Source organism: Megascapheus bottae, chromosome 22 (assembly GCF_031878675.1).
Source record: "Megascapheus bottae isolate mThoBot1 chromosome 22, mThoBot2.hap1, whole genome shotgun sequence".
Classification (NCBI taxonomy): Eukaryota; Metazoa; Chordata; class Mammalia; order Rodentia; family Geomyidae; genus Megascapheus; species Megascapheus bottae.
In genome coordinates, this window is record NC_143530.1 from 12,362,379 (window position 1) to 12,375,199 (window position 12,821).

At 43.3% G+C, this 12,821-nt stretch overlaps 1 protein-coding gene across 1 annotated transcript in view; it reads right to left on the reverse strand.

Moving 5' to 3' along the window:
• Bltp3a (bridge-like lipid transfer protein family member 3A) overlaps positions 1 to 12,821 on the reverse strand; it is a 49,650-nt gene that overhangs the window by 24,106 nt on the left and 12,723 nt on the right. The window contains exons 2-6 of the mRNA XM_090355844.1: positions 5,912 to 6,074; positions 5,774 to 5,812; positions 5,049 to 5,140; positions 1,803 to 1,992; positions 532 to 672 (exon numbers count right to left, since the gene is read on the reverse strand). Coding sequence (XP_090211970.1) covers positions 532 to 672; positions 1,803 to 1,992; positions 5,049 to 5,140; positions 5,774 to 5,812; positions 5,912 to 6,074 — 625 coding nt within the window. The remainder of the gene's footprint in view (positions 1 to 531; positions 673 to 1,802; positions 1,993 to 5,048; positions 5,141 to 5,773; positions 5,813 to 5,911; positions 6,075 to 12,821) is intronic.

Below are 12,821 nucleotides of genomic sequence, written 5' to 3' on the forward strand. Positions count from 1 at the left end.
GCCCTGAGTTCAAGGCTCAAGACTGGCAAAAAAAAAAAAAAAAGTACTCAGGGGCCAGGAGTTTGGCCTAGTGGTAGAGTGCTTGCCTAGAATGCACAAAGACCCAGTTTCGATTCCTCAGTACCATATACACAGAAAAAGCTGGAAGTGGTGCTATGGTTCAAGTGGTAGAGCTCTAGCCTTGAGAAAGCCCAAGGACAGTGCTCAAGCCTTCAGTTCAAGCCCCAGAACTAGCAAAATAAATAAATAAAAGTACTCAGATTTGCTTGATTAACAAAAAGTAGCAACAGTCAACTACCAGGTGCCCTATGTCAATATGTCTACATGTGGGTATTGTGGTATCCAAACTTTAAAAAAGAGGAGTTAGAAATGCTCTCTCACTAACAACATTACGCAACATTGAGTTGCAGATCCTCCTGCTACTGCTGTATTTCTCAGGGTCAATAATTCTACAATGAGAGGACTGTACCACCCGGTCTTTGTAAGAAAAGAAATGAGAGAGGTTTTCATGAGGACAGAGAACACACTCACTCTTCTCTTGAGGGCTATTTGGATCCTGCCTTGGTTGGTAATAAGTCTCAGTGGGGTGGTGACTGGGTCCTGATCACCATTATCTGTTGCATCTGCTTCAATTCGAAGTGTTTGCCAAGTTATTTCCTTAAATGTTAAAACCTGGAAGAAAAAAGTAAAATTTTCTTTTTTTCTTTCTAATCAGTTGTGGGGCTTAAACTTAGGGCTTAGGTACTGTCCTGGAGCATCTTTTCAATCACCGACTTGAGCCATAGCTCAACTTCCAGTTTTTGAGTGGTTAATTAGAGATAGAGTCTCATGGGGGGGGGAGTTTAGCCTAGTGGTAGAGTGCTTGCCTAGCGTCCACAAAGACCCAGGTTCGACTCCTTGGTACTACATACATAGAAAAAAGCCAGAAATGGTGCTGTGGCTCCAGTGGTAGAACTCTAGCCATGAGAAAGCCCAAGGTCAGTGCCCAGGCCCTGAGTTCAAGTCCCAGGGCTGACAAAAGAAAAAAAGAGTCTCATGGGGCCTTAACTGCCTCGGCTTGCTTCCAACCACAATCCTCAGATCTCAGCCTCCTGAGTATTTAGGATTATAGGCGTGAGCCACCAGGGCCTGGCTAAATTTCTTCATTCAGAAAATGGTATTAACCAAGAGGCAGGAAGTCAAAGACTCCCATTTTCCTCAGTTGGGACTGGGACACTAATACAAAATAGTAGGTCAGAGATTTGTAATTGAGGAAAGGATGCATGAGTAAAAAGAACTGATACAAAATAAACTACAAACACTCACCTTTCCCCCTGACAGCCATGTCTTAGAACTGTCCTTTCTGCTAACTCAGCTAAATCACCTCCCCTCCCCTTCCCCAGAACATGCACACCAGTGGGTCTTGGAAGAGAGCCTAAGATCAAGGATATGAAACCTTGAAACCTTCTATTCAAGATAAGATTGCTCCCCTACGCGCCTCCATCTCACCCCACTTCTATCCACCCCCACCTGATCTCACCTTTTTCTGTCTAATATTTAAAGGGACTCTAGTGTAAGAGGTGTGTGCCATTTCCCCTTCAGGGCTTCCTGAATAAAATTTGTTGGACTGTTCTGCTTTATGCTTTTCTTACAGAAATAATAGCCTTTTAGGAATTGCTCCTATTTTGGGTAAGATTGATTTGAATATATTATAGGCATATACATGAATATTTAACAATGAAACCTCCTGTTTCTAAATGTAAGCTAATTTTTTTTTTAATTGTCCAACTTGATTCTCTCCCTCCAAATTCTAAGGTCCTCACCTCGCCTCTGCGGGGGTCAGTGATTCTTGTCAGGCGAAGGTCACTCTGCTGCCAGCTGGGATTGACACTATAGCCTTGGAGCTGCCATAGTTCAAAAGAAGCATGGAAGGCCTTGGAGTGAATCTTGATGGTGATGGAATTAACGATGATGAACATCCCCTCCACCACCTTCTCAGCAAAGCCATACTCACTACAACAAATGAGGTAGACCAATGATCAGTCATGAGACCTTAATGCAGGCTTTACACTAGAAAACACTGGACTAAGACATTGGATATGAGAACAATAAATAGTTATTTTTCTTCATATGTCTCCTTTTGTTGCTTTATTGCTTTAGATTTTTTTTTTGTAATCTCCCCGCCCCCCTCTTGCCAGTCCTGGAGCTTGAACTCAGGGCCTGAGCACTGTCGTTGGGCTTTCTCAAGGCTACTTCTCTACCATCTGAACCACTGAACCATTTCCAGCTTTTTTCTATGCATGCAGTATTAAGGAATTGAATCTGGGTCTTTGTGCATGCTAGGCAAGCACTCTACCACTAGGACAAATTCCCAGCCCAACTTTATAAATTGTTTACAGTAATGATAAAAATATTTAAACTGGAAACAGAATAATCTGTTCATGCCTCACAAGCTACCTGAACTATACTTAGGTATTATCTGTAAAGAAGCTGTAATTCCAGAAATGCACTAAGTTTCTCTAGACTTTTCTCTCAAGTGAGTAGAAATACATATGGATGAAGAGGTTTAATATTCTAAAATCTACTCAAGAACCATCCCCACCCCCCATCCTGACAAGTACTTTCCAAAGAGCTACACCTCTCTAGTGAGGAGCCAGAAGTGGCAAGAGGAGAAGAGTGAAGGCCTTTTAAAAAACCTGTTGGCCAAACCCTAAGAGACCTAAGAACAAGGTCACTTACTTCTACATCATTTGTAACAGCAAAACCATGGGAACAATCCAAATTGCCAGCCATAAGGAATTGGCTAAATAAGACCATAATGCCTCCACAAATAAGCATATTCTGCATGTACCAAAAAAATAAACAATATCTCTTTATATTTCTGTAGGGTGATTGTCAGACTTTAAACCAAAAAAATAAGTGGGGTAGGGCGGTAGCCTTGAGATGAAGAGCTCAGGAACAGTGACCAGGCCAAGTGCAAGCCCCATGACCAACCAAAAAGAAAGATTTTGAGTTAACTTTTAATTTTTGTGTATATGTGTATAAGTATGGTACTGGGGTCTGAACTTAGGGCATCTTGTGTGCTAGCAGTTTTCAAGTTTTAAATTCATTTAAAATATATAATTTAAGTACATAATTTAACACTATAAAATAATATACAGCCCGGTGGCTCACACGTGTAATCTTAGCTACTCAGGAGGCTGAAATCTGAGGATCAAGGTTCAAAGCCTGCCCAGGCACAAAAGGACCTAAGACTATTAGCTCCAATTCACCTCTAGAAAATGGGAAGTGGGGCTTGACTCTAGGGTAGGGCGTTAGCCTTGACCTGAAGAGCTTAGGGACAGCGCCCAGGCTGAGTTCAAGCCCCATGACCCACACATACAAAATACATTGTATTTATAAATATGTATACTGTCCCCATTTTTTACATAAAATACAGCATATCGTAAGTATTTTCCCCAGTTTTTTTTTTTTTTTGGTCAGTCATGGGGCTTGAACTTTGGGCCTGAGCACTGTCCCTGAGCTCTTCAGCACAAGGCTGCCACCCTACCCCTTGAACTACAGTGCCACCTCCAGTTTTCTGGTTAGTTTCAGATAAGTCTCAGGTCCTTGTGCGCCTGGGCTGGCTTTGAACCTTGATTCTCAGATCTTAGCCTCCTGAGTGCTAGGATTACAGGTGTGAGCCACTGGACTCAGCAAAATCTTTTTTTCTTTTTTTTTAATTTAGAGATGTCAGGATATTGACATGATCTCTCTCCACTCTCCCTCCCCTGTTTTCACCCTCCCCTGCTCTGGGTTTCTGTCTCTGTCTGTCTGTCTGTCTGTCTGTCTGTCTGTCTGTCTGTGGATCTCCATCTCTGGCTCTGGCTCTCTGTGTGTGTGCTGGTCCTGGAGCTTGAACTCAAGTCTATGGTTGGTCCCTGAGCTTTCTTTGCTCAAGGCTAGCACTCTGCCATGTGAACCATAACATCACTTCTAGTCACTTTGGTGCTTAATTAGAAATAAGAGTCGCACAGACTTTCCTGCTCAGGCTAGCTTCAAACCACAATCTCAGATCTAAGCCGTCTGAGTAGCTAGGATTACAGGCATGAGCCACTGGTGCCTGGCTTCCCTCCCTCCCTCCCTCCCTCCCTCCCTCCCTCCCTCCCTTTCTCTCTCTCTCTCTCTCTCTCTCTCTCTCTCTCATTCTCTCTCTCTCTCTCTCTCTCGGTGATGGTGGGGCATTGGGGCATGAACTCGGCCTGGGCACTGTCTCTGAGCTCTTCAGCTCAAGGCTACATTCTGACCCCTTGAGCCACAGCCTCACTTCCCATTTACTAGAGGTTAACTGGAGATAAGAGTCTCAGGGTCTTTAGTGCCTGGGCTAGCTTTGAACAATGATCAAATTTATACATATATATATATTTTTTTTTTTAATTGCTAGTCCTGGGGATTGAACTCAGGACCTGAGCACTGTCCTTGGACTTTCCTTAAGGCTAGCACTCTATCATTTGAGCCACAGTACCACTTCCAGCTTTTCTATGTATGTGATACCAAGGAATGGAACCCAAGTCTTCATGCATGCTAAGCAAGCACTCTACCACTAGGCCAAACTCCTGGCCCAACAAAATGTTTTATTTTGAACCAAATATAGTTATGTCTATAATCCCAGCAGCCAGAGCCTGTGGGAGAAGGATCATTAGTTCAAGGCCAACGTGGACTACATAGGAAGTTCCAGGTCAGACAAGACTAAAGACTTTCAAAAAATAAGGGAAATAAATAAAGTCTGTTTTTTTTAAGCCGGGCATGGTGGTCGATGCCTGTAATCATAGCTACTCAGGAGGCTGAGATCTGAGGATCAATTAACCTCTAGAAAATGGGAAGTGGGGCTTGACTCAGGGTAGGGTGGTAGCCTTGAGCTGAAGAGCTCCAGGACAATGCCCAGGCCCAGGGATAGAGTAGTAGCCTTGAACTGAAGCTCAAGGACAGTGCCCAGGCCGAGTTCAAGCTCCATGACCCACAAAAAAAAAAAGTGTGATTTTTAACTAAAAATATGATCTTCAGCAGTTAATATATTGGAAGCAACTGACCTCTGTCCTGAAGCAAGAGCAATGGGCGACTGTCCATTGGGGGGTCGAGGCTCCTCACACGTCTTCATCTCCACCTCTACCTTATCCAGACACTGGAATAAAAGCCATGCAGAGCTCAGCATCTACACAAAACCCACGAAGTGCAAGGAAGGCAGTGTATACTGTATGCTGACTATTACCCAACTATCACCATGAACTTAACTTCTGACTTTACCTATCAAGAAGTCTAAAGGAAAACAGTCTTAACAGCAAAACTCATTATTAAGACAAAATAAAAACCCAGTGATATTTTCCACTGTGCAGTGAAGTTCTGGAGTAAGACCAGACAGCAGTTACTATCTCAGTCTAGCTCTCTGAGCCATAAAGAAGCACCCATTAGCTGGGCTGGGTGACTCACGCCTGTAATCCTAGCTATTCAGGAGGCTGAGATCTGAGGATCAAGGTTTAAAGCCAGCCTGGGCACTAAAGCCTCTGAGACTATTATCTCCAATTAACCACCAGAAAGTAGGAAGTGGTGCTGTGGATCAAGGGGTAGGGTAGTAGCCTTGAGCTGAAGAGCTCAGGGACAGCGTCCAGGCCCAGAGTTCAAGTTCCATGACCAACAAAAAAAAAAAAGCACCCATCACCCACAAAAGGGTCATGACTCCTCCCCACCTCTTCTCCTTACTTTTAAATGCACACCCTAGTTATCCATTTGATTACTTGCAAACAATAAAGGCCATTACCAAGCAAATGGGGTGTGTCTTCAACTTTGTCCACTGTATCTGAAAGAGGAAAGCATAGGCTCAGTGCTGTGCGAGCTGCCCCAAGAAGGCAGGCCTGCTGTCCGAAGACAAGAGCATCACTCTGATCCCCATTCTCACCCGGATGGAGGCCCTGTTGCAGTAGACTCTAGTGATGGCTAACCATGTAGGCAGTTCCAGCACATTCTGTAGAACTTCTTCATCCAGCTCCAGATTGGTTAGCTGACCCTCCCCTTTCAGGGTACTCAAGTTGATTTTGTCCGGGGAAAGATTCTTAGTGAACCTAAAAAGAATGATGATTCAAAACTATTATTTTCATGAGAATCTTCTAAGAGCACACTATAGCCAGTAACATTTCTGAACTTGAAGAAATGAAAAAGTTAAACAACAGCTAGTGATCATGCTTTTGAAGATGTTAGGTGTGTTTATAAGGCCCTGGAGGTCATACCTGTAATCCCAGCCACTTAGGAAAGCTGAAAAAATGGATTGCTTTTTAGGTCAGCTTTAAGGAAAAGTTCACAACATCTACTCCTAGCTAGGCATAGTGACACATGCCTGTCATTCAATGCTACATGGAAGGTTAAGACTGGCAGGTTTAAGTCAGCACAGGTGGCTCATACCTGTAATCCTAACTATTTAGGTTGCAGCTCCAAGCCAGCCCAGGCAGAAAAATCCCCAAGAGACATTTATCTCCAATTAACCACTCAAAAACCGGAAGTGGAACTGTTGCAAAGTGGTAGATCACTAGCCTTGTGCAAAAGAACTAAGGGACAGCACCCAGGCCCTGAGTTCAGTCCCCACGAGAGAGGGAGAGGGAAAGGGAGAAAGGAGGAGGAAGAGGGATGGGGAGAGGGGAGGGAGAGAATCCCAGTACAGAGGAAAGTTGGAAATAGTGGTATGTGCCTGTGATCCCAGCAATGATAGGAAGCTTAAAAGTAGACAGATCAAGGCTCAGGCCATGCCAAGTGGGAAGTGAGCTAGGACCTAAAAATAGCCAGTGAAAAACAGAAGTTCATCAATATTACTCCCAGCCTATCAAGTGTAAGGTGCTCCAGTACAGCCAAATAATAAAAATAAAATGTGTGGCCAGGGCCTGGGAGTTTGACCTAGTGGTAGATTGATCACCTAGCATGCATGAAGCCCTGGGTTTGATTCCTCAGTATCCATACACAGTAAAGGCCAGAAGTGGTGCTGTGGCTCAAAGGTAGAGTGCTAGCCTTGAGAAAGCCCAAGGACAATCAGTGCCCAGGCCCTGAGTTCAGGCCCCAGGACTGGAAGAAGGAGGAAGGGGGGAGGGGGGAGGGGGAAGAGGAGGGGGGAGGGAGAGAAGGAAGAAGAAAAAGAGAGAGAGAAAGAGAAAAGAAGAGGAGGAGGAGGTGGTGGAAGAGATGGTGGTGATAGTGCAGTGATAGTAGTTAGGTAAGACTTACTGTTCTATGAATGACTGACCGTCAGAAGCATTCCACTCACAATGGTATGCATGGGATTCTAGGCAGATGGCTGGAGCAGTAGCAACATAATCTTTTGATACTTCTGAATCCCCACACACAAAGCAACTAAACAACAACTCCAAAAGTCCATAACATTTAAAAGAAAAGTAGAAGACAAAGCATATATATCCTCCTAAGTTTTATATATGGATATAAGCAACTATGTAAAAAAAAAAAAAAAAACTTCAGCAGAACTGGAAATGTGGTAGAAACTTGCCTATTATGCATTAGGCCCTGGGTTTGATACTCAGCACCACTAACCGCAATCTCTGCCAAAATCCTTATTTTTCTTGTACTTTCCTGCAATAATAAATAGGTTTGAAAAGTGATCCACAGAGCTAGTTGTTAAAGGGGAGCTTTACTGACCAAGAAAAATTATTATTCCAACAGTTAGGAAGCAAAGTAAAAGTGCAGTTCTCTTGCTATAACAGGGAAGAAAAGCTCAAGCTCTCTTCTGGTTAAAAGGCACAGTGGCTCATGCCTGTAATCCCAGCTGCTCAAGAGGCTAAAATCTGATCAAGGTTCAAAAGCCAGCCTGGACACAAAAGGACCTGAGTCTCTTAGCTCCAATTAACCTCTAGAAAATTGGACATGGGGCTTGGCTCAAGAGGTAGGGCAGGGAGCCGGGAGTTTGGCCTACTGGTAGAGTGCTTGCCTAGCATGCATGAAGACCCGGATTCGATTCCTCGGTACCACATACATAGCAAAAAGCTGGAAGTGGTGCTGAGGCTCAAGTGGTAGAGCTCTAGCCTTGAGAAAGTCCAAGGACAGTGCTCAGGTCCTGAGCTCAAGCCCAGGACTGGCAAAAAAAAGAGGTAGGGCAGTAGCCTTGAGCTTAAGAGCTCAAGGACAGCACCAGGCCAAGTTCAAGCCACATGACGCACCAAAAAAAAAAGTATAACCTATGCCTGTAATCCTAGCTACTCAGGATGCTGAGATCTGAGGATCTCAGTTCAAAGCCAGCCTGGGCATTAAAGAACATGAGATTCTTATCTCCAATTACTTACTAGAAAACCGGAAATGGGGCTGTGGTTCCAGGGGTAGGGCAATAGCTTTTTGCTGAAAAGCTCAGAGACAATGTCCAGGCCCAGAGGTAGGTAAGTAACCTTGAACTGAAAAGTTCAGGGACAGCACCCAGGCCCAGAGTTCAAGCCCAACAACCAACCAAAAAAAAAAGTACAACTAGAGGGGTAGGGAGTTTGGCCTAGTAATAAAGCATTTAAATGGTTGCCTAGCATGCACAAAGATTTGAGTTCGATTCCACAGAAAAAAACAGAAGTAGTACTGTGGCTCAAGTGGTAGAGCGCCAAGACAATGCTCAGGCCCTGAGTTCAAGCGGCCAAAAAACAAAGTAACTAGATTCAATTGCACCAACATGATAATGAAACTAATTAGACCAAGTTATCACTGATAGACAATCTTATATTCCCAAGTAGCAACTGGAATTTAAATTCCTTTTTTCCCCCTTGTCTTTTGTTGTACCAGATCTCAAGTTTTCTTATTTTGCTGGCTAGGCTGCTGCTCAGCCACCCTGAACCCTGCCTCCAGCCCTGGAATTTGAATTAGTAAGAATAATCACATTGTATCATTTCTCTCTTTTCTATATTCCATAGGCCCTCCTCAAACTTTATTCACCATTTTCCTCTGAATAGATGATATTATTTATAGTCCAAGAGTGGCTAAAAAGGCTAATGGCAGCCTTATATTTATTCTACTTCAAGTATGTGGGAAAACATTTTTTTGGACATCTGTTACTATTTTGGAGTATAGATGGTAAAATGAAATGGAGTTGGAAAAACATATTTGATCAAAGTTTCATCACTGCCAAAGGATTGCAATCTGTCAAAGAGACAACAGAGAAAGGCTCTCTGACATCCTTGTGAAAATGTACAATGTCAGGATGTGAGAATTCTTAGATTTGCAGATCCTCAGAACTTCAGGACCAGAAAAGACATTACATAATCATAATCTCAAGTCTATAATTTGCAAATGAGGAAATAAATGGCCAGAGTCATAGCTAGCCAGTAGAAGTCGGGACTTTGTAAATGGCAGAAATGAAACTTAACCTAGTGTTCATTCAACTTTTCCACTCCCCTGTCCTCTATACTTCAAAACTTTCACTGTCAGAAACAGTGTAAACTCTAATAGTCAGCTCCAGGTCCAATAGAAATGGAACTCTCAAAGGAGAAACAAAGGTCCACAAATAGATGCTGCCTCCTTTACAAACCTTTGCACTGAGAATGTAATCACAGCCCAGATCTCGGCTTCCAAGTTTCCTACAACAGTGTCAAAGTATTTTCACTACTTAGTCCCATCACAGGTTTGTCTTTAGAGAAGAAAATACAACTCCAAAGCTACTCACTAATACAGAGGGATTTCCTGTATCATCTCAGTAAAATATACAAATCACTCTTGCAGCCAGCACTGCTCCACTCCAATCTGGTGGAACTCTTCATTCATAGAAGCTTGTTTCACTAAAATTTGACTCTCAAACTTTCTTCAAGAACAGATTTTAGGGGCTAGGATTGTGGCTTAATGATAGAGTACTTGCCTAGCATTCATGAAGACCTGGGTTCAATTTCTCAGTACCACATAAACAGAAAAAACTGGAAGTGGTACTGTGGCTTAAGTGGTAGAACGCTAGCTTTGAGCACAGAGAGGCTCAGGAACAGTTAGTTCCCAGGCTCGAGTTCAAGTCCTAAGACTGGCTACTTTAAAAAAATTAAAAAACAGGGCTGGGAGTTTGGCCTAGTGGTAGAGTGCTTGCCTAGCATGCACGAAGACCCGGGTTCGATTCCTCAGTACCACATTCATAGAAAAAAGGCAGAAGTGGTGGTGAGGCTCAAGTGGTAGAGCTCTAGCCTTGAGAAAGCCAAGGACAGTGCTCAGGCCCTGAGCTCAAGCCCAGAACTGGCAAAAAAAAAAAAAAATTAAAAAACAAAAAACCCAAAAAAAACAGATCTTATGTCTTTCTTAGGAGAAAATTCTTTCCACATTTTTTTACAATGTTACATTTTTAAACTATTATCTGAGATGTATTTTATATATACAGTGACTCATTTCCAAACTTCTATTTATGTCAAGATCACACTGTCCTTATAACTGCATTTCAAGTATTGAAGGCAGATTATAAATTTCTCTCCCTCTCCCTCTCCCTCTCCCTTTCCCTCTCCCTCTCCCTCTCTCTGACAGTCCTAGGCCTTGAACTCAGGGCCTGGGCATTGTTTCTGAGCTCTTTTTTTGATCAAGGCTAGCATTCTACCTCTTGAGCCACAGCACCATTTCTGGCTTTTTCAGGACATTATGCGAGCACTCTACCATTAGACCACACTCATAGCCCATGTATACTTTTTCTTTTCTTTTTTTTTTTTTTAATCAGTCCTGGGGCATGAACTGAGTTCATGGGCTTTCTCAAAGCTAGCACTATACCTCTTGAGCCATAGCAACCACTTCCAGCTTTTTCTGTGTAAGTGGTACTGAGGAACGGAACACAGGGCTCTTTCTGCATGCTAGGCAAGCACTCTAACACTAGGCCAACATTCCCAGGCTCTAAATTTTCTTTTTTAACATTATTCTAACCATTCTAGGCTAGCCTCCTGGGTAGCAAGGACTACAGGCTTCAGCTATGGACAGCAGTACTTGGATGTTGAACAAGTCTCATGCTTGCTAGGCAAGTGCTCTATCACTAATGCATGTGTCCAGCCCTTTTCTGTACTAGTTGTTTTGAAATAGCTTCACTGTTTGCATGTGTACTCTTGGACTGAGACCTTCCTATTTTATACTTCTTAGGGAGCTAAGGTAGGCACCACTGGGCCCAGTTTCTCCCATTGTAATTGAGTCTCATTAACTTTTTTGCCCTGGATGGGACGTAGCTCTATAACAGACATGTACAACCATGCCCAGCTACTGCTTGAGAACGGTCTCTCAAAATGTTAGGGCTAGAATTTTTGCTTTATTGATGTGTGAGTGTGTGTATATACACATGCACACGTATACATGACAGTAATAGAGCTTGAACTCAAGAGTGTCATTTGGCTGGCATTTCCCTCAAGCTGGCATTCTACCACTTAAGCCACACCTCTATTTCTGGCTAATAGATTCTCATAGACTATTCTGCCCAAACTGGCATCATACTGCAATCCTCAGATCTCAACCTTATGAGTAACCAGAATTGTAAGTGTGAGCCACCAACACCCAGTTTTTTTGTTTGTTTGTTTGTTTTGCTAGTCCTGGGGACTGAACTCAAGGCCTGAGCACTGTCCTTGGGCTTTTTTTTCCTCAGTACTAGTGCTCTACCACTCGAGCCACACCAGCTTGTCTATGTATGTGGAACCGAGGAACTGATTGAACCCAGGTCTCTGTGCATGCTAAGCAAGCACTCTAACCACTAGGCCAAACTTCTGGTCCCCTTGTTTTTTTTTTTTTTGGTCGGTCATGGGACTTGTACTCTGAACCTGGGGCACTGTCCCTGAGCTCTTTAGCTCAGGCTACTGCCCTACCCCTCGAGCCACAGTGGCAATTTGCTGGTGGTTAATTGGAGATAAGAGTCTCATGGACTTTAGTGCCTGGTCTGGCTTGCCTGGTCTGGCTTCAGACGGCAATCCTCAGATCTCAGCCTCCTGAGTAGCTAGGAGTATAGGCATGAGCCATCATGTCCTGCCAACACCCAGCTTTTATACTAAGGTTTGAAGTCAGGGCCACTTTAGCCATGCCTTTTAGATCCAATGAATGTAATTTTGTGAGTTTGTTTTGTAGTATTTGTTGAGATGACAGATTCTCTCTTTTACTATATAGTAGCCCTACCTTACCTACCAATTTATTACACACAGCTTTGTCCAAGCCCAACAAAAAAAGAAACAACTTTAATCAAAAAAAAATTGAAAATCAACTTTTAAATCCCCACACATGCACTTCACAGCTCAGTTGATGCAAAGAAGTTCCCAGTTGCATGTTGTCAGTTGTGTTAAACAGTTGTGCAATCTGGGTGTTTCCCTGCCCCTTGACTTTGTGGAAAATATGCCTCCCAAAACACAAATGATGGCGCTGGGTGAGGTGGCTCCTGCCTATAATCTTAGCTACTCAGGAGGCTGAGATCTGAGGATAGCAATTCAAAGCCAGCCTGAGCACTAAAGAACCTGACACTCTTATCTCCAATTAATCACTAGAAAACAGGTAGTGGGACTGAGGCTCCAGGAGTAGGGCAGGAGCCTTGAGCTGAAGAGCTTAGAAACAGCGCCCAGGTCCAGAGTTCAAGCCCTATGACCACCTCCAAACAAAAAATGATGGGGCTCAAAGTATGGCTGAGTGATGACCTAGGACCAAAGTAAAAGTATATGTGCTTAACTAAAGTGATAAGGCAAAATTTTTAGCCTTGTTGAAATGCAGCATGTCTAGTAAGAGTGGGGCAGCAGTGCAGTAAAAACAAAATCAAACATGCACCTGTGACCCTGAACTCTATGGGTGCTTCTCAACAGCCATCTCCTTGGAACCATACATCCACAGGTAACATGAGTTAGCTGTATTACAATGGTGAATCAATT